Source organism: Microcaecilia unicolor, chromosome 11 (genome assembly GCF_901765095.1).
Source record: "Microcaecilia unicolor chromosome 11, aMicUni1.1, whole genome shotgun sequence".
Classification (NCBI taxonomy): Eukaryota; Metazoa; Chordata; class Amphibia; order Gymnophiona; family Siphonopidae; genus Microcaecilia; species Microcaecilia unicolor.
Genome location: NC_044041.1, coordinates 12,655,070 through 12,673,337, shown reverse-complemented (window position 1 = coordinate 12,673,337; position 18,268 = coordinate 12,655,070). Strand labels below are relative to the sequence as shown.

The window sequence follows — 18,268 nt, the reverse complement described above, 5'->3', positions numbered from 1 at the left end:
TTGTGCAGCGCTGCGTACGCCTTGTAGCGCTATAGAAATGCTAAATAGTAGTAGTAGATAGAACATGCAATGGAACTGTTAAGGCAGTGGTTCCCAAACCTGGTCCTGGAGACACCCCAGCCAGTCAGGTTTTCAAGATATCCACAATATCTTGAAAACCTGACTGGCTGGGGTGTCTCCAAGACCAGGTTTGGGAACCACTGTGGTAAGGAGAAACAGAAGGGGGGCAGGGATATATTGGAAATGGGAGAAGAAAGTTGAACCTGAATATGGTTGAGGCATTAGAAATAGGGATGGGAAAGGTGTGATGGAAGCAGGGGTGAGGTAATGGGAATGCAGAGTGGACGTTGGAATTGGGGAGAGGAACAGGAGTCAGGGGCTAGGAGGAAGATGTTAAAAAATAAAGCCAAATTACACCAGGAAATCAATTGCTACACTTTGTGCCTTTTCATTGCATAATTATTTCTTATCATTTCAGACCCTACCCACCAGCCTCAGACTTTTGCATTGAGTCCTCAGTGTTTGTGGTATAAAAGTTAACAGATTTTAAGGCTTGAGGGGTCTTCAGAGTAGATTCAAATTTTAATCAGGACAGTCACATGGGTGCAGTGAAAGGATAGGTAGGGTGGGAGGAAACAAAATTAATCTCCCCATGCACCCAGGACTTGTCAGTAGTGACCAAAAATCTAGTTCATATGCATTTTCCTGTTACAAAACCTTATAGAAAGTGGTAAATAAATCACCCCAATCCAGTTTTAATTTAGATATAATGAAGATGATCACTCTCAGCCTTTTTATGATTGGGATCCAAGAGTAAGGTCACAGTTTTGAGCTGAGAATTCCCATCTTGACCAAGGACGAGAACTTAGACTTAGATTAATCCCCTGACGCTACTGCGGATATAGTAATATAGGCAAGGCAATTGGATTAAGCTTCCTGAAAAATAAAATGCACCAAACTTGCTTGAAAATAATTTCTGAGAACGCTGAGCTGACTCCAGAGGCCAATGGAAGGGGAGTAAATGGGTCATGATAACAGTCCCGCGTCTTGCTCGTTTCAAACTTGTATGTGATTCAGGCTTCTTTCTGGCTGTTAACCTGGATCCAGTGTATTATTTATTCTAGAGTATTTTTTTTTTTTTTTGGCAAGAGTTAAATCCTCTTCTGTTTATTTTCAAATAAAAAGTTCAGTAACACACCAGCAATCAGCTTTGAAATGCTGCCACCTGCTGTGACATCAGCAGAAAAACCATTTACAATACAAACTGCCAGATTTCTCTGTGCAGCTGCAAATAGCACTGCTCCACCCCACTGGCTACATAACAGCATTTCCTATACTCCTCAACTAAGGCCAGATAACCTGCATTTCAACAACCTGAAATAAAATGGCAGATGAGGATAGCCAAATGGTTAATGCAGTGCCCTGAGGGAAACTGGGTTCCATTCCCACTGCAGCAACTCCAGGCAAGTCCATTGCCCCTGGTACACAATAAGTACTTGTATATAATATGTAAACTGCATTGATTGTAACCACAGAAAAATCCTATTCCCTCCCCCGTCTGCCAAATTTCATTCCTGGCACAGTGCTATAGATACTAGCCTGGCTGACCTCTGAAGTTCCCCTTAAGTCTAGATCCTCTGTGCTTATCCTAGGCTTTCTTCTCATTATTGCTTTTTTTTTTTTTCTTGTCTACAACACCACTTCCACATCTTAATTTCATGTCCACCTGCTATTCATGAACATAAGCACTGCCATACTAGGACAAATCAAAGGTCTATGAAGCCCAGTATCCTGTTTCCAACAGCGCCAATCCAGGTCACAAGTACCTGGCAAGATCCCAGAACTGCAAAACAGATTTTATGCTGCTTATCCTAGAATATGCAATGGATTTGCCCAAGTTCATCTTAATAATGGCTTATGGACTTTTTAAAGAAAATTATCCAAACCTTTTTAAACCCTGCTAACTGCTTTTACCATATTCTCTGGCCGTGAATTCTAGAGTTTAATTACTTGAGTGAAGAAATACTTTCTCCGATTTGTTTTAAATGTATTACTTAGTAGCTTATTTGCATGCCCCCTAATCATATCTCCCCTCAGCTCTCTCTCGAGTCTGGTCAATAGTCAAATGCTCACCATTGCCAGCCAAATTAGTTCTGGATATTGAATGCTGGACCATGCCCAGGCATTGAATATTTAGGTGTATGGCAATATCCAGAAATTATGAGGGTATGGCTGCTATTGTTTATCTTACTTGCATAGCTAAATAGGAAAGTTACATGTGCTGTTTAAGCAGTCTACCTGCCCAGATACCGCTGCAGGCACTTACACTGAACTTAACACCCTCATCATCCCACAACCTCGGAGTCATCTTCGACTCCTCCCTCTCCTTCTCTGCGCATATCCAGCAGATAACCAAGACCTGTCGCTTCTTCCTCTACATTAGCAAAATTCGCCCTTTCCTCTCTGAGCATACCACCCGAACTCTCATCCACTCTCAACTTGACTACTGCAACCTACTCCTCACTGGCCTCCCACTTAGCCATCTATCCCCCCTTCAGTCCGTTCAGAACTCTGCTGCACGTCTTATCTTCCGCCTTAACTGATATACTCGTATCACCCCTCTCCTCAAGTCACTTCACTGGCTTCCGATCAGGTACCGCACACAGTTCAACCTTTTTGTATATTGGGACCAATGATTTTACCTGAGCCTTTGAATGGTGTTACCTAATTGGGAAGGATGCTTTACCTATCTCCAGTCGTTTCCAAAAAGACACAAAGGAGCTAATTTGTAAAACAGAAAAACATCTAAAAAGAGTGGCAAAAGAACAGCATTTGGACATTTTTCTCAACAAAACTCCAAATTGGTGTTTTTGAAAAACATTTTCCAGAAGTTTTCCTATGCAGTTCATGTGCACTGTATCCAAACCTCAAGGGGGTGTGTCAGAGGCATGTTAACATCCAGGACAAAAACTACAATGTTTTGCGCCAGACCCGTTTTAATAATGACTAAACAAAAAAAAAAAGTGCCCTAAATGACCAGATGATCAGCAGAGGAATAAAAATGACCCTTCCTTACTCCCCTAGTGGTCATGACCCCCTCCCACCCCCCCCCCCAAAGACGTAAAAGAAACAGTACATACCAGCTTATTTGACAGCCTCAGATGTTATAGCCAGTTCTATTAGAGCAGCAAGCAAGTTCCTGAAGTAGCCTAGTGGTTGATGCAGTGAACCAAAGAGAGAGACCCAGGCTCATAATCCACTGTTACACTTGTGATGGAAAGTGTAATATTCCAAAACCCAACAAAAATCTACTGTACCCACATATAGGTGACACCTGTAGCTATAAAGGCTATTGTAGCGGTGTACAGTTAGGTACTTGGTGGTTGGATCCCGGACTGTGGGGGTCTACCAAGGTTCCCCACTATTGCCCATACTATTCAACTTATTAATGTCATCACTAGGTCAGATCAACGTAGGGCTAGGTGAACTCCTATCATCTTATGCTGATGACATTCTACTCACTACTGATCTGTCATCACAACCATCCTGACCTAGTTATTTCTGGGATGAACACAATCCAGAACTGGGCACAAATTGAACACCCAACCGATTCTATGGTTCCGGAATCCTGTATCCTCAATACCAGCCTTAATACTGATTGACAACAATGTGCTCCCAGTCGAACTGTAAACTAATGTAATTGGAGTTCTCTGTGACTCCTCCCTAGACATATCATCCCACATCAACCACCTCTGGAGAAAACCCTTATTCAAGATGAGGCAATTACATCTCGTATGTCCTCTGTTTGACCAGGCAGCCTTCACTCTACTGGTCCAATTGCCGCTTCTCACCCATCTGGACTACTGCAATATCCTATTCCTTGGGATTAAAACTAGAAAATTGCAGATAATCCAGATGAGACTAATCTTCAAACGGAAAAGACACACATGCTTCATCTATCAAATTCTGTACGGCATCACATCTATATCTTCTCTGTACCTAGCTGGTAATTGGGATTCCAGAATCTTCAGAACTTTTAGAACAAGAGACTTCTACGGTCTACGCCTTGATCGTGACCGAATAGATATGGATGGGCTGGAGTGTGGGTTTTTAAGGGGCTTCAATGTTAGCTTCAGAACTTTTAGTACAAGAAGATGGTCTGTGCCCTGAGAATGGCAAGGACAAATCAAACTCCTGGTATACATATAAAGTATCACATACAATGTAAAATGAGTTTATCTTGTTAGGAAGACTGGATGGACCATAAGGTCTTTATCTGCCATCATTTACTCTCTTTGGGGCTCTACATGGAATGTTGCTACTAATAGGGATTCCAGAATCTTCAGAACTTTTAGTACAACAACAGTACTGAGAATGGCAAGGACAAATCAAACTCTGGTATAAAGTATCACATACCATGTAAATTGAGTTTCTCTTGTTGGACAGACTAGATGTACTGGACAGGTCTTTAGCTGCCATAATTTACTATGTTACTATGCAGGTCATGCCACTTTCTCTTTTAGACTATCTTCAACGGGAGCCATGCTGCAATGGTTTGAATAATTTTTAACAGGTAGGTTTCAGCAGGTCCCTATAGGTGACCAAACAACAGTGGTGCTTGCTTTGGACATGGAAGTACAGCAGAGTGTCTGCAGTTCTGTTTAATCTATATCTGCACCCCGTATGTCACCTACTGAAATCCTTTATAGTTTTATATCTTATACAACTGCCATCCAGGTCTTGGTACCATTGACACTGTCCATGCCTGCTGCAGTGGCCCATTTACAGATATTTAAAGGTGTATTGGATTGGATGAATAGCAACTGAATCTCTTTAAAACAGATATGTTACATCTGACACCACTCCAGTGTAACCATCAGATATTTTCTGTATTTGGTACCACAATCTGGGTGTTTTGGTCTCCAATTAAGATATTAAGTCCCAGATGCACCTAGTGCAGTGTTTTCAACTGGTGGACTGTGGGAGTTAGGCCAGTTTAATGTGTGCTAAAAGATAGTTTTCTTGGCTTTAGTGGTCAGTGGCAGCGATTCATAGAGCCTGCTCACATCAACCATAGAGCCTTTGCTCTGGCATGAGCAATCTCTAGTATTGGTATAGGCTGTATAAATCACTGCTTACTGACTGCTACACACAATTTTTTTTTTGTGGGGGGGAGGGGAGAAAAATCAAGACATTTTTGAAAGTGACCCCCCCCCCCCCCCCCAACTGCATTGATGGCCTGTGGTGGAATAAATTGAAACTTACTTTTGCTGAAGTAAAAAGATAGTCATGATACCATCAAGATATCTGTAAATGCTTGGACGCTTGAAGCACTCAATTAACATCTACAATTTAATTACGGAATGGCACATTTTCACTGTACATTTTAAGCTGTACAAAGCACCACTTGGCCAAGGCTAGGGCCAGCTTTAATATTGTAGTTGCTAGTTTTTGATATGAACGATTTCCGTATGCATGTTGCGTTCCCCACCTTGGCTAAAGGCTGACTCAACTGTATATTATTTAATTTCAATAGGTCATGCTTCTCTTACAAAAGTTTGGATCAGTCTTCTATGCTAATTCCTCTTTAAAGGGCACCACTCATCGAGAATAGCTTGTGTTTCTGACAACCATTGAGTGCCTCTTTGTTAGACTATGGCCTTGATGTCAATAATTCATGATTATATTACAGGTTCTATGCTTGAATAACCACCTCCATTCCTTTGTCATTCAAAATCCTAAGGTTCTATAGCTGCAAGCTAGCCTTTAGTTGTAAAACTATTTTCTGTCTCCCGCCACTGCTAGAATAACCCCACAAGGTCTGGACTAATGTATTAGGCCTAAAGAAAATAAGGTAGTAATTTTTCTTCCCTCTGTCCTGCTGTAATACCTGAAGGTTAAATTCCTCAGGCACTCCCAAGACGTTGCCCTGAAAGTATCTTCCCTAGGACAGAGCAGCTCCAACAGCCCATTAGGATTTTGCTTACACAGACTTGCTTGGCCTGATAGATCAGAGAGGGGAATTGCTCCACTTCAGGACAGTGGAGCCCTTTGCTGGGTTGCTCCACAAGGCCTCAGATGGTCAGACGCTGCATCAGCATCTAATACTGTACCCTACCTGCTGGAGATGTGTCTGGGCAGCCCTGCTGTATCTCCCACTTATACTGGAAGATCAGGTTAGCTATGTTTGTTTTCCCTCCTCTGTCTCCATATGCTAGTAAGGGGCCAATCTGCTTCTGTGGCGTAGTTTGGAAGGACGAGAAGGAAATGTCAGTTCATTTAGCTAAAGTCTTAGCAGGGGGTTTAGAAGAAAATTCCTTGCACACCAGCAAACGTTGCACTAGGTACTCAAAAAACCTGGATCTTCTCTAAGTGGTATATTTGAATAATCAAACAATTAAAGTAACTGCATAGAGCAATTAGATAATAGAAACTTTTGAATATAATTTTGCTCTAATTATCAGATATTGGTTTTACACTTAGGTCTATCTGTGATAGAGGTTTGCACGCTTGATTTAGAGTTTGTTACAAATATTTATACCCCACCTCCTTTTTACTGCAGACTTCATTCTAGAGAATTTTTGGACTTTTTACTCTGCAGTTTTTTTGGATGGTGGAGCCACTGATAGCCATTTCAGTTGGTGTCCTACTCATAAGGTACCCTGGGCTTATGAGGCTATATTATTTATAAACAATAAATTGTGACTATAGACCTAAGTGCGAAATCAATATCCGATAATTAGAGCAAAATTATGTTCAAAAATTTCTATATTTGAATAATGAAATATGTGAAAGCTGCATCCTACTTAAATGAAGATGTACATTATACCTATTTGAAAGGTCTATCTTCATTGACTAGCAAATTTATATGTGGCAAACCAGTAAGTAAACTGTAAATTGCTACTGTGGACTTAAGAGTCTAGAAATTTTAATAGGCCAAGACAAATTAGCTCTAGATTTTACTGCTTACTGAAGTGGGAGAGAGACTTACCTTGACTTCCATTGCATAAATATAATATCACAAAGAGCTTATTCGGATATCGCTAATAATCAATGTCCACGTCACAGCCAATAAGGATATCCTTACTAATCCTGAAAAATTATTAAATATTAGGAGGAAAAAACCTCAAATTATAAAGGCACACTCTTATTGTTAACACCAACCATCGGGAGGTCCTTTAAATCATCAAGGGTAAAAAACCCTCCTTATTACCCATGATTTAAAGGACCTCCCGATGGTTGGTGTTAACAATAAGAGTGTGCCTTTATAATTTGAGGTTTATTCCTCCTAATAATTTTTCAGGATTAGTAAGAGATGCCTTTGCAAGACAACACATTTCACGTAGGAAGAGAGGAATCAAAGGATTCTTATACAGAAGTCTACCCCCCTCAGGGAAAGAAAGCTGAATGTACCATGGATCTCTACAAATTTCCAAATCTTCAAGTGTGCTGGCCACAGAGAAAGTGACAGTAAAGAATGGTCTGCAACTTAATCTGATGTGGAAAGCTGAGATACTGCCATAATCCTGGAGGGCCACAAACCAGTCAGATAGGATCTCTCAAGTGAAAAATATGCATGAGATACTTAGACCAGAAGCAGTGCATGCAGATATCTCATGTATGGTACATTAAACCTTGCAAACTTAGCAGAAATGTCTTTGAAGAGGGCACAGATTAACTTCTGTTCACATCTTTATGGAAATTTGAAAAAAAGGTCACCTAAAGTTAAACAATTTTAGTAGAACAGTGTACATGAAGACTGATACTCCATGTCTTTTTGGTGTTTTGCTACCATGTATCAAGTGCAACGGTCAAGTTGATTTCTAGTCAAGGTGGGTAGCCATGGGAAACAGCTACAGCTTATTTACCTTCCAAGGCTCAAGTTCATGGTGGCTTGGCAGAAGAGTGACATCCACATATAAAGCAAAGATTCTGTAGATGGTGCTCTCAGAGGACAGCAGGCCATTTATTCTCAAATGTGGTTGATGTCATTTGATGGAGCCACAATGTGGATGCTGAATCACTAGCACTAGAGAAAATTCTAGGAGTCTCTCACTGCGCATGTGCTGGAGACTTCCCGACAGACGCTCGAGCGCAGGTCCCTCAGGCAGATGGAAAGCATAGAGTACAACCAAAAATAACTTATAGGGGAGGTAGGAGGGTATGTAAGAATAAGCAGCCTGCTCTCCTCAGAGAATCCCAGCTACCAGTAAGCATCTTTGCTTTCTCAGAGGACAAGCAGGCCATGCTATTCCTATACGTGGGAATCTCTAGCTACCAGGCTCACTGAAAAGTAGGAAAATGGAGTCTCGAAACATCAAGACAAACGTCAATCAACCTGAAACGATATAAAAACTAGCTCTGAAGGGTGCAGCCTGGAACAGAATAAAGCAGGGCCTAGGCGGGTGGAGTTAGATTCTAGACCCCAAACAAATTCTACAGAACTGCCTGTCCAAACCAACTGTCACATCAGTTGTCCTGATCCAAACAGAAGTGGGATGAGAGGACTAAAGACCAGCTTGAAGCCTTGCAAATCTCCTCTATGGAGGCTGATCTCGTGGGGTACCGACGCAGCCATGGCTCTCATTGTCGTGACATGTCCCTCAGGAGTCCAAGTCTGGGTATAAGCAAAGGAAATGCAATCTGCCAACCAATTTGAAAGTGTACGTTTGCCGATGACCACCTCAACCTGTTGGAGTCAAAAGAAATGAAAAGCTGGGTGACTGTTTATAGGCTTTAGTCAACTCCAGATAGAAGGCTAAGGCTCACTTACAGTCTAAAGTATGTAGTACACTTTCGCCAGAATAGGCATGAGGTCTGGGGGGAAAATGCTGGAAGAACTGACTGGTTAAGATGGAACTCCAGCAAAACCTTATGAAGGAACTTGGGGTGCATGTGGAGGATTACTCTGTGATGAAATTTAATACATGGTGGATGAGCTACTAGGGCCTGGAGCTCACTGTCTGTGAGCTGAAGTGACCGCCACCAGGAAAACAACTTTCTAGGGCAAAAACTTCAGATGGCAGGTATCCAGAGGTTCAAAAGGAGCTTTCATCAGCTGGGTGAGGCCTATGTTGAGATCCCATGACATAACTGGAAGGTTGTTAGGGGGCATGGTCTACAAAACCTCTCATGAAACGAACCACCCGAGGTTGTACAGAGATGGACTCATCGCCTACAAACTGATCAGTACTAATTGTACTAAGAAACCCTTACAAAGTTGGTTAGTACTCAAGCAGATTTTGTGTAGGGCAAAAGAAGGGATCCAAAGGCCTTGCCCTCACACCAGATGATGGCAAACCTTCTCCATTTAAAAAAGAGTAACACCTTAGTGGAGTCTTTCCTGGAAATCCACAACATACAGGAGATATCCTCAGGTAATCCGAGGGATTTCAGTTCTATGCTCTTAACATCCAGGCTGTGAGGGTCAGATTTGAGGTTGGGATACAGAAGGGATCCCTCATTCTGTGTAATGAGGGTCAGAAAACAGTCCAATTTCCACAGATCTTCTGAAGACAACTCCAGAAGAAGAGGGAATTATCTGTCGCAGCCAATGAGAAGCTATCAGTATCACGGTGCCTCGGTCTTGCCAGAGTTTCAGCAAGGTATTTATCAGAGGTGTAGGAGGATATGCATATAAAAGTCCTCTTCCCCAATGTAGGAGAAAGGCATCTGATGCTAGTTTGCCTTTTGATCTGAGCCTGGAACACAACTAAGGGACCTTGTTGAGATGAGTGGCAAAGAGATAGTGTCCCGAAGATCTTTCGGGCTACGCCCATGTTTTGAGACCATTTGTGCAGTTACAATACCCTGCTAAAGTGTGTTCGTCAGGCAGTTCTTGCTAGAAAGGTATACGGCACGGAGGCTTATCCTGTGAAGGAGAACCCATTACTGCATACCTACCACTTCCCGACACAAGAGGTAGATCCTGCTTGTTGACATAAAACCTTGCAATCTGGTTGTCTATCTGAATTTGGATAATGTGGCTTTGGAGTTAATTTCTGAAAGCCTTTAGAGCATTCCAAATGGCCTGTAGCTGAAGGAGATTGATTGAAGATGAGCCTCCTGGGCCAACCACTGACTTCAAGTGTGAAGGCCATCCACATGTGCTCCCCAATCCAGGTTGGATGCATCCATTGTCAACACCTTTTGATGAGGTGAAATTTGGAATGGAAGTTCCAGAGTCAAATTAGACCGATCGTCCACCAGAGAAGGACATGACCTAACTCCAACAGGACGCAAATGATATCCATTAGGTTCTTTGTGGCTTGACACCACTGGGAAGCTAAGAGCCATTGGGCCACTCTCAAATGGAGCCGTGCCATGGAAGTCTTTAGATTGTTTTCTTGTCTTTTAGATTGTAAGCTCTTTGAGCAGGGACTGTCCTATGTTTAAATTGTACAGCGCTGCGTAACCCTAGTAGCGCTTTAGAAATGCTAGTTAGTAGTAGTAGTAGTACTGCAGACCTGTGGGGCAAGCGTTACCAAGGTATTTGCTCTTGCTACAGGAAGGAAGGCCCAAGCCTGTGCTGTGTATAGCAGGGTTATATACTCCCAATTGTCATACTGAATGGAGATGGGACTTGGACAAACCCCAGTAGCTCTAGCACATGAATTGTCAACCACATTTACTTAATTGCCTTCTCCTGTTAAGTTCTTTACCAGCCCAGGTAAGGAAACACATACCTTCCCAAACTGCGTAGATATACGACTACCTCCAGGCACTTGTTGAAAACTCTGGGGGTAGATGCTAGGCCAAATGGCAGAACACAATACTGGAAGAGGCGTTTCTTCACTTGAAATCTGAGATACCTCCTGTGAAAGGGAAGTATCGAAATGTGGGTATAGGCACCTTTAAGTCCAGATAGCATAGCCAAATGTTTTCCTGAATAAGAGGAAGTGGGGTGCCCAGAGAAATCATCCTGAACTTTTTTCACCAGAAATTTGGTTCAGGATGGGCTGGAATCCCCCCGTTTTCTTGATCACAAGTACATACCGGGAATAGAATCCCTGACCCTCCTCTCCTAGTGAACTCAGTCCTTCAGAAGGACAGAGATTTCCTGTACAAATACTGATTGTGCTGAGAGCTGACGTAAGATGCTCTCAGTGGGCAATCTGGATGTCACCAAAGCCAATTTAGAGTGTACCTGCGAAAGACTATTTGATGCACCCACTGGTCAGAGGCTACAAGAGGACATCTGTGGTGGTAAAGAGTAAGCCTCCCTCCGACTGGTAGGTCGTCCAGAACAGATACTATTTGCGCGGCTATGCTCTGCTGGAGCTTGTCAAAAGCCAGTGCCCTGATTTGACTGGGGAGCCAGCTTGGATTTCTGGGGACAGGGGACCCGAGTTGCCCGTGCAGAAGGCTGGTTACTACACCTTTCTGAGTAGTAGGACCTGCGCCTCTGCCCAGTCAAAATTAATCTGGTTGAAGATGCAAAATGTGGATAGTATCAGTTTGCTTTTAAATGATGTCAGTGACATCTTCCACCTTCTCTCCAAACAAGTTGTCCCCTCAGCAGGGCATGTCCGCCAACCTCTCCTGAACAGCTTGTTCCTGGTCACAGACATGCAGCCATTAGAGCCTGCGCATCCCCTCACCCATTCTAGAGAGTCTGGACACAATATCAGAAGTGTCATAAGCACCCCTGGCAAAATAATGTTGACACTCCATCTGCTTATTGGCCACCTGGCGAAGCTCAGCAGGCTACTACACAGGGAGAGAATCCACCAGATTAAGTGTATTATTAACTAGAGACTCCACGTAAAGGCTTGTTTAGAGCTGTAGGACTAGATGCAGGCAACGAGCATCAAGGCCTGAAATGTTTTCCTCCCAAATGAGCCTAAGATTCTGGCATCTCACCCTGGGGGCGCAGAGAGCTCTTAGCTTGTTTGAGAGCAAATTTGACTACCAAAGGGTGGCGAGTCAACTGGGCCCAATCAAATTCAGGAGCCTTCTGGATACAATATTGTGTATCCTCTTTCTTGGGTGCTACCTGCACTGAGAGGAGAGAGTCCCAGTTCCCCAGTAGAACCTGAAGGATAGGGTGCAGTGGCACAGTGACCCCTTCCTTAGGGGACTTATAGCCCGACATATCTGCCCTGGTCTCCTCCAGCTTAAATGGGATGGTCACAGGCATCTCCCTCACAAAACCAGTAAAAGAGCATGCCTAGAGAAGATTTTCATCTCTCTTGAGGTGAGAGATCAGAAGGGATACCATATGACTCCTCCGAGAAGTAATGTTTCATGTTTATCAGATTCTTGATATACCACCTTTCTGTGGTACAACCAAAGTGGTTTACATGTTACATACAGATCTGGTGTGGATCGTCGTCTGATACCCAAGAGCGGTTCCAGTCAGACTCCTCTTCCTCTCGAGAACCAGGAGACAGTATGCACCGCCCTCAATCTAGTGGAACGATGTCCACGCTCCGAGAAGCATCAAGATGCAGCCCTTTTTCAGATTGCAGGGAAAGACTGATACCCTGCGAGGTGCTGGTGTCGATGTTCTGGATACCAGCATCAGTGGAGCCTCAGAGAGGGCCTGGGGATGTTCCATTGAGGGCGCAAGCACCCTGAATGTCAAAGTGGGAGCTCCCTGCAGAACTGTGCCAGCTCCTCTCGGAGCATGCTCCAGAACTCTTTGGCAAAGGCATGGGAGCAGAGGCAGTCTGCTCGAGGACTGGTGCACCGGCATCTCTTCCAAGGAGCTCCTCTCAATGCCAACGCTTTTCAAGTATTGGAGAGTCCGATGCCTTTGCACTACTGGCACCATACGTTGAGATGGATCGATATTTGTGCTTCCTGGGCTTCCTCTGATGCATAGACTACTACTACTACTTATCATTGAATCCAAGTGTCTCCTCCGTGTCCGGTGTTAAGGCATGTGGAGACTCACTCGATGCTGGTGCATTCCAAGTGGTTACCTGTGTCGGAGAAGCCATGAAGGTAGATGCTGTTGGTGCTGAAAACGACTGTCCGGTCTTCGCAGAGTCAAAAAGCTTCACCTGCTGAGCCAATCACACACTGTGTCCTGGCCTACATATGAAGACAAAGATCACAGAGGGGTCATGATCTGGCCCAAGGCACCCAACGCACCAATTGTGCAAGTCCATGAGTGAAACATGGTGACACCACTTGAAGCCACTGAGAGCTTTCTGGGACATCAAAAAAAGAATTTCAACTACATTAAACTTCTCAATCAATTGAAAAAGGGGAAGCGTTAAAACTGAGGTCAGGGCTGTGGCCTATCTGGGACGCCACTCGTGAAAAATAAAGGAAATGTTTTAATGAAGCCAAAAAACTAGAGAAAAAAAATACGAGAACCAAATAAGAAAAAGATAAATTACCTGCAGGGGAAGGCACTTGCGATAGTGAGATTTTTGCAAAGCATATTGTAAGACGCAAACGCATCTTCTTAGTTCCATGGAAATAAAAAGAGAGGGGGACTCGCGCTTGATCGAGTGGGAAAGTACCAGTGTATGACCGGTGGGACACTGCTAGAACTCTCTAGTGCTAGCGATTCAGCATCCACACCGGGGCTCCATCAGATGACAACATTCACACGGGGGAATAACATGGCCTGCATTTCCTTGCACAAACCTGCAGGTGTCATTTCTATATTCTCCACCAACTTTATACCACAGGGCTGCTATTCCCAAGAGCTGTACTCACCAGGAAACCAAAACGTTTCACACACATTTGGCTGATTAATATGTTTATTGGTGGGAAGGGGAACCACTGCCCCTAAATACATGGTAAAGTTAGTTTAAATACACCATTACACTACATGCTAGTGTATAAAAGCACTAACACCCATTTCTGCCAAGGATCAGTAACAGATTGCAGATGGAGGGGTTCACACCATTCTGCAATCTAGCTTAGGAGTTATTTCTATAAACATTTGGTATTAAAAAAAAAAATTACAACCATTAACAGTTACATTGTTATTGTCCTGTAGCACAGCCACATACTGATACTGCATGCTCACAACAATGGTTCTCATTGGTTCAGTCTTAACAACCAGCTTTAAAAAGAGGGAAAAGTAAAAGAAAAGAAACAGCCATTCTACCATTAAGCTTCCATTTTAATGTCTTCACAAATGGTGAAAAATACTAAAGTACAGCCAAGGAATAGTCATAATGTTGTGAACAACATTATAAATATGGAATTATAAATTTAAAACATTTTCTGGTTTAAAAAATAAATCTGGTAGTAAACGCAGCTCTTAGAGGGCGGTGTCTTCTAGTAGGGCCGTTCTCGGCGTTCCTGACGGTGCTCTCCACCTCTGTGGGGGGGGGGGGGGGGGGGGGGGGGGGGGGGGGGGGGGAGGGAGGAGAAAACAGTGATACATAGTGAAGTGACAGACAAGTCAAGCAAAGCCATATTTATTGGACAGAGAAATCCATACACTTTTAGTTTATGCAATGTATTAACAGTACCTGAAACTAGAAAAGCCCTCAACAGCCCTCTCTCATCTGTCCAGCGAACATATGTCCACTTTGGTTAGATGGGTGCAAATCCCATATAGAAGAATACACCATTTTTCTACCCAACCTCTCAAACTTCCCCAGTCCCTTTCTTTTTTGTGTTTTTCACATGGCTTTCCAGTGTGAGATTTCGGTCAATTGTAACGCCGAGAATTTTCAGGCTGTCCGAAATAGGGAGGGTGTAGTCTGGGGTGTTTATAGTGGTGGGTTTGTTAGTGTTATATTGTGATGAGAGGATGGGACAGTTTTTTCTGCGTTTACCTTTAGTTGGAATGCATCCGCCCATTAATTCATTATTTGGAGGCTGTGTTTGATTTCATTTGTGATTTACTACTACTAACATTTCTAAAGTGCTACTAGGGTTACGCAGCGCTGTACAATTTAAACATAGAAGGACAGTCCCTGCTCAAAGAGCTTACAATCTAAAAGACAAGAGAACAATCTAAAGACAAGTGTACAATCTAGAGGACAAGTGAACAGTTAATCTGATAGGGTGGATAGATTGGGGCATTCTATATTTCTCAAGCTGTTAGGCGCCGAAGGCAGCATTGAAGAGGTGAGTTTTAAGAAGATTTGAAGATGGGTAGGGAGGGGGCATGGCGTATGGGTAAAGGAAGATTGTTCCAGGCATAGGATGAGGCAAGGCAGAATGAGCGGAGCCTGGAGTTGGCAGTGGTGGAGAAGGGTACTGAGAGAAGGGCTTTGTCCTGTGAGCGGAGGTTACGGGCGGGAACATAGTGGGAGATGAGGGTGGAGAGGTAGTGAGGAGCCGCAGACTGAGTGCATTTGTAGGTAAGGAGGAGGAGCTTGAATTGTATGCGATATCTGATCGGAAGTCAATGAAGTGATATGAGTATATCGGATCTGGCGGAATATAAGACGTGCGGCAGCGTTCTGAACGGATTGAAGGGGTGATAGATGGCTGAGTGGGAGGCCGGTGAGGAGTAAGTTGCTGTAATCAAGGCGAGAGGTAATGAGAGCGTGGATGAGAGTTCTGGTGGTGTGCTCAGAGAGGAAAGGGCGAATTTTGCTGATGTTGAAGAGGAAGAAGCGACAGGTCTTGGCAGTCTGTTGGATATACGCAGAGGAGAGGGAGGAGTCGAAGATGACTCCGAGGTTGCGGGCAGATGGGACGGGGAGGATGGTAAAATTATGTATCATACCTGATAATTTTCTTTCCATTAATCATAGCTGATCAATCCATAGACTGGTGGGTTGTGTCCATCTACCAGCAGGTGGAGATAGAGAGCAATCCTTTTGCCTCCCTATATGTGGTCATGTGCTGCCGGAAACTCCTCAGTATGTCGATATCCAAGCTCCATCCGCAGGACTCAGCACTTAGAGAATTACACCCACAAAGGGACACTCTGCCCAGCTCACCACCGCCGAAACAGGGGAGGGGAATTAACCCAGCTCATCCCCACACAAGTGGGGGAGGGAAATCCGTCCAGCTCATCCCCGCGGAGCGGGGGAGGGACACCACACCCGCCGATGCGGGGGGATCTGGCTTATCCTGCAACCGCAACCGCGGGAGGAGCTGACTGACCCTAACACCGCCGAAGCGGGAGGGGTACAAAGCTGCCCTACAGCCGCACGAAGCGGGAGGGAGCGCCGGCAGAATTTAAGTCTCAATCCAGCCCCGTAAAACAGAGGGGAGAGGAATGCAGCAGCTCACTAACACAAACTCGTCTCAACTCTTGAAGAATCCAATTGAAAAAACTTGAACACGAAGTCCTCCTGAACAGGAACTGAAGACTAAACTTGAACCTGAAATGCAACCAGAATATAAACAGTACAGATATCTGGGAGGGGCTATGGATTGATCAGCTATGATTAATGGAAAGAAAATTATCAGGTATGATACATAATTTTACCTTCCATATCATCATGCTGATCAATCCATAGACTGGTGGGATGTACCGAAGCAGTACTCACCCAGGGCGGGACATTGAAATCCCTGACCACAACACTGAAGCTCCAAACCGGGCCTCCGCCCGAGCAGCCACAGTCAAGCGGTAATGCCTGGAGAAGGTATGGGCCGATGCCCAAGTTGCCGCCTTGCATATCTCTTCCAAGGAGACGGACCCGGCCTCTGCCATCGAGGCCGCCTGAGCTCTAGTGGAGTGAGCCTTCAGCTGGATAGGCGGCACCTTCCCCGTGGCCACATAAGCCGCAGCAATGGCTTCCTTGACCCATCTTGCCACTGTAGGTGTAGCAGCCTGCAGACCCTTACGAGGACCTGCAAACAGGACAAACAGATGATCCGACTTCCGGAAATCATTGGTCACTTCCAAGTATCTGATGATGACTCGTCTCACATCCAGATATTTGAGAGCAGAGTATTCCTCTGGGTAGTCCTCCCTACGAAAGGAAGGGAGACAGAGCTGCTGATTCATATGGAAGCGAGAAACAATCTTGGGCAGGAAGGAAGGCACTGTGCGAATAGACACTCCTGCCTCAGTGAACTGCAGAAAAGGCTCTCGACATGAGAGTGCCTGGAGCTCGGAAACTCTTCTGGCTGAAGTGATAGCCACCAAAAGGACTGCTTTCAACGTCAGGTCTTTCAGAGATGCCCTCGACAAGGGTTCAAAAGGCGGCTTCTGCAAGGCTCTTAGCACCAGGTTGAGATTCCACGCAGGCACCACTGAGTGCAGAGGAGGGCGCAGGTGATTAACTCCCTTGAGAAAACGCACCACATCTGGCTGCGAAGCCAGGGAAGTACCCTTCAGGTGGCCCCTGAAGCAAGCCAGAGCCGCTACCTGGACTTTAAGGGAACTGAGCGACAGGCCTTTCTCCAGACCTTCTTGCAGGAACACCAACACTGAAGAAATTGGAGCAGTGAAGGGAGAAAGTGAGCCTGCTTCACACCACGCTGCAAAGGTACGCCAAACCCTGGCGTAAGCAGTAGAAGTAGAGCGCTTCCTCGCTCTCAGCATAGTGGCGATGACCTTGTCTGAGAAGCCCTTCTTCCTCAGACGCTGCCGCTCAATAGCCAGGCTGTAAGACCAAAGGGGGAGGGATCCTCCATCACCACGGGACCCTGATGCAACAGGCCCTGCTCCCTGTCTTGGGCGTCCTTTAGGGCCGTGCCACCTTCCACCGGCAACGCCGTTTTCTTAGTCACCGCAGTGATTAAAGAATCCACGGTAGGCCAAAGAAAGGCCTCCCGTTCACTTTCAGGCAAAGGATAGAGGCGGGACATAGCCCTAGCCACTTTGAGGCTCGCTTCCGGGACATCCCATTGAGCCGAAATCAAGGTGTGCATGGCATCATGCATGTGGAAGGTTCTAGGCGGGCGCTTTGTCTCCAGCATAATGGCGGAGCCAACAGGGGCTGAGGGAGAGACGTCCTCCGGAGAGGAAATCTTCAAAATGCTCATGGCCTGCATTAACAGGTTGGGCAAGTCCTCTGAGCGAAAGATCCGCGCTGCAGAGGGGTCATCCGCTCCAACCGAGCGGGAATCCGTCTCCTCCAAGGAATCCCCAAAGGACCGTTGGGAGAATTCAGATACGCTGCCCTCATCTACATCAGAGGAAACAGAGTCCTCTAAGGCCTGGAAATCCACCCGAGGGCGTTTACTTCCGGGGGCCTCAACCCCTTTATCGGACAAGGGAGCAGGGGCAGCGTTTTGCATAAGGAAGGCCTGATGCAGCAGCAAAATAAACGGGGGAGAAACCCCCCAGACTGTGCACTTCAGCAGCCTGGGCCACAGCCCTAGACGCACACTCAACCGGCGCTCGTAAGAGCGTGGGAGAAACATGCTGCGCATCCAAGATGGC

General features: G+C 45.0%; 1 protein-coding gene across 5 annotated transcripts in view; it reads right to left on the bottom strand.

Annotated features, from left to right (window-relative positions):
* Window positions 1–13,700: 13,700 nt before the first annotated feature.
* EWSR1 (EWS RNA binding protein 1) overlaps window positions 13,701–18,268 on the bottom strand; it is a 197,294-nt gene continuing 192,726 nt past the window's right edge. For all 5 annotated transcript variants that reach the window (XM_030218209.1, XM_030218212.1, XM_030218210.1 and 2 more), the window contains one exon: window positions 13,701–14,287. In XM_030218209.1, the coding sequence (XP_030074069.1) occupies window positions 14,245–14,287 (43 nt within the window). In that variant the 3' untranslated portion in view covers window positions 13,701–14,244. The remainder of the gene's footprint in view (window positions 14,288–18,268) is intronic.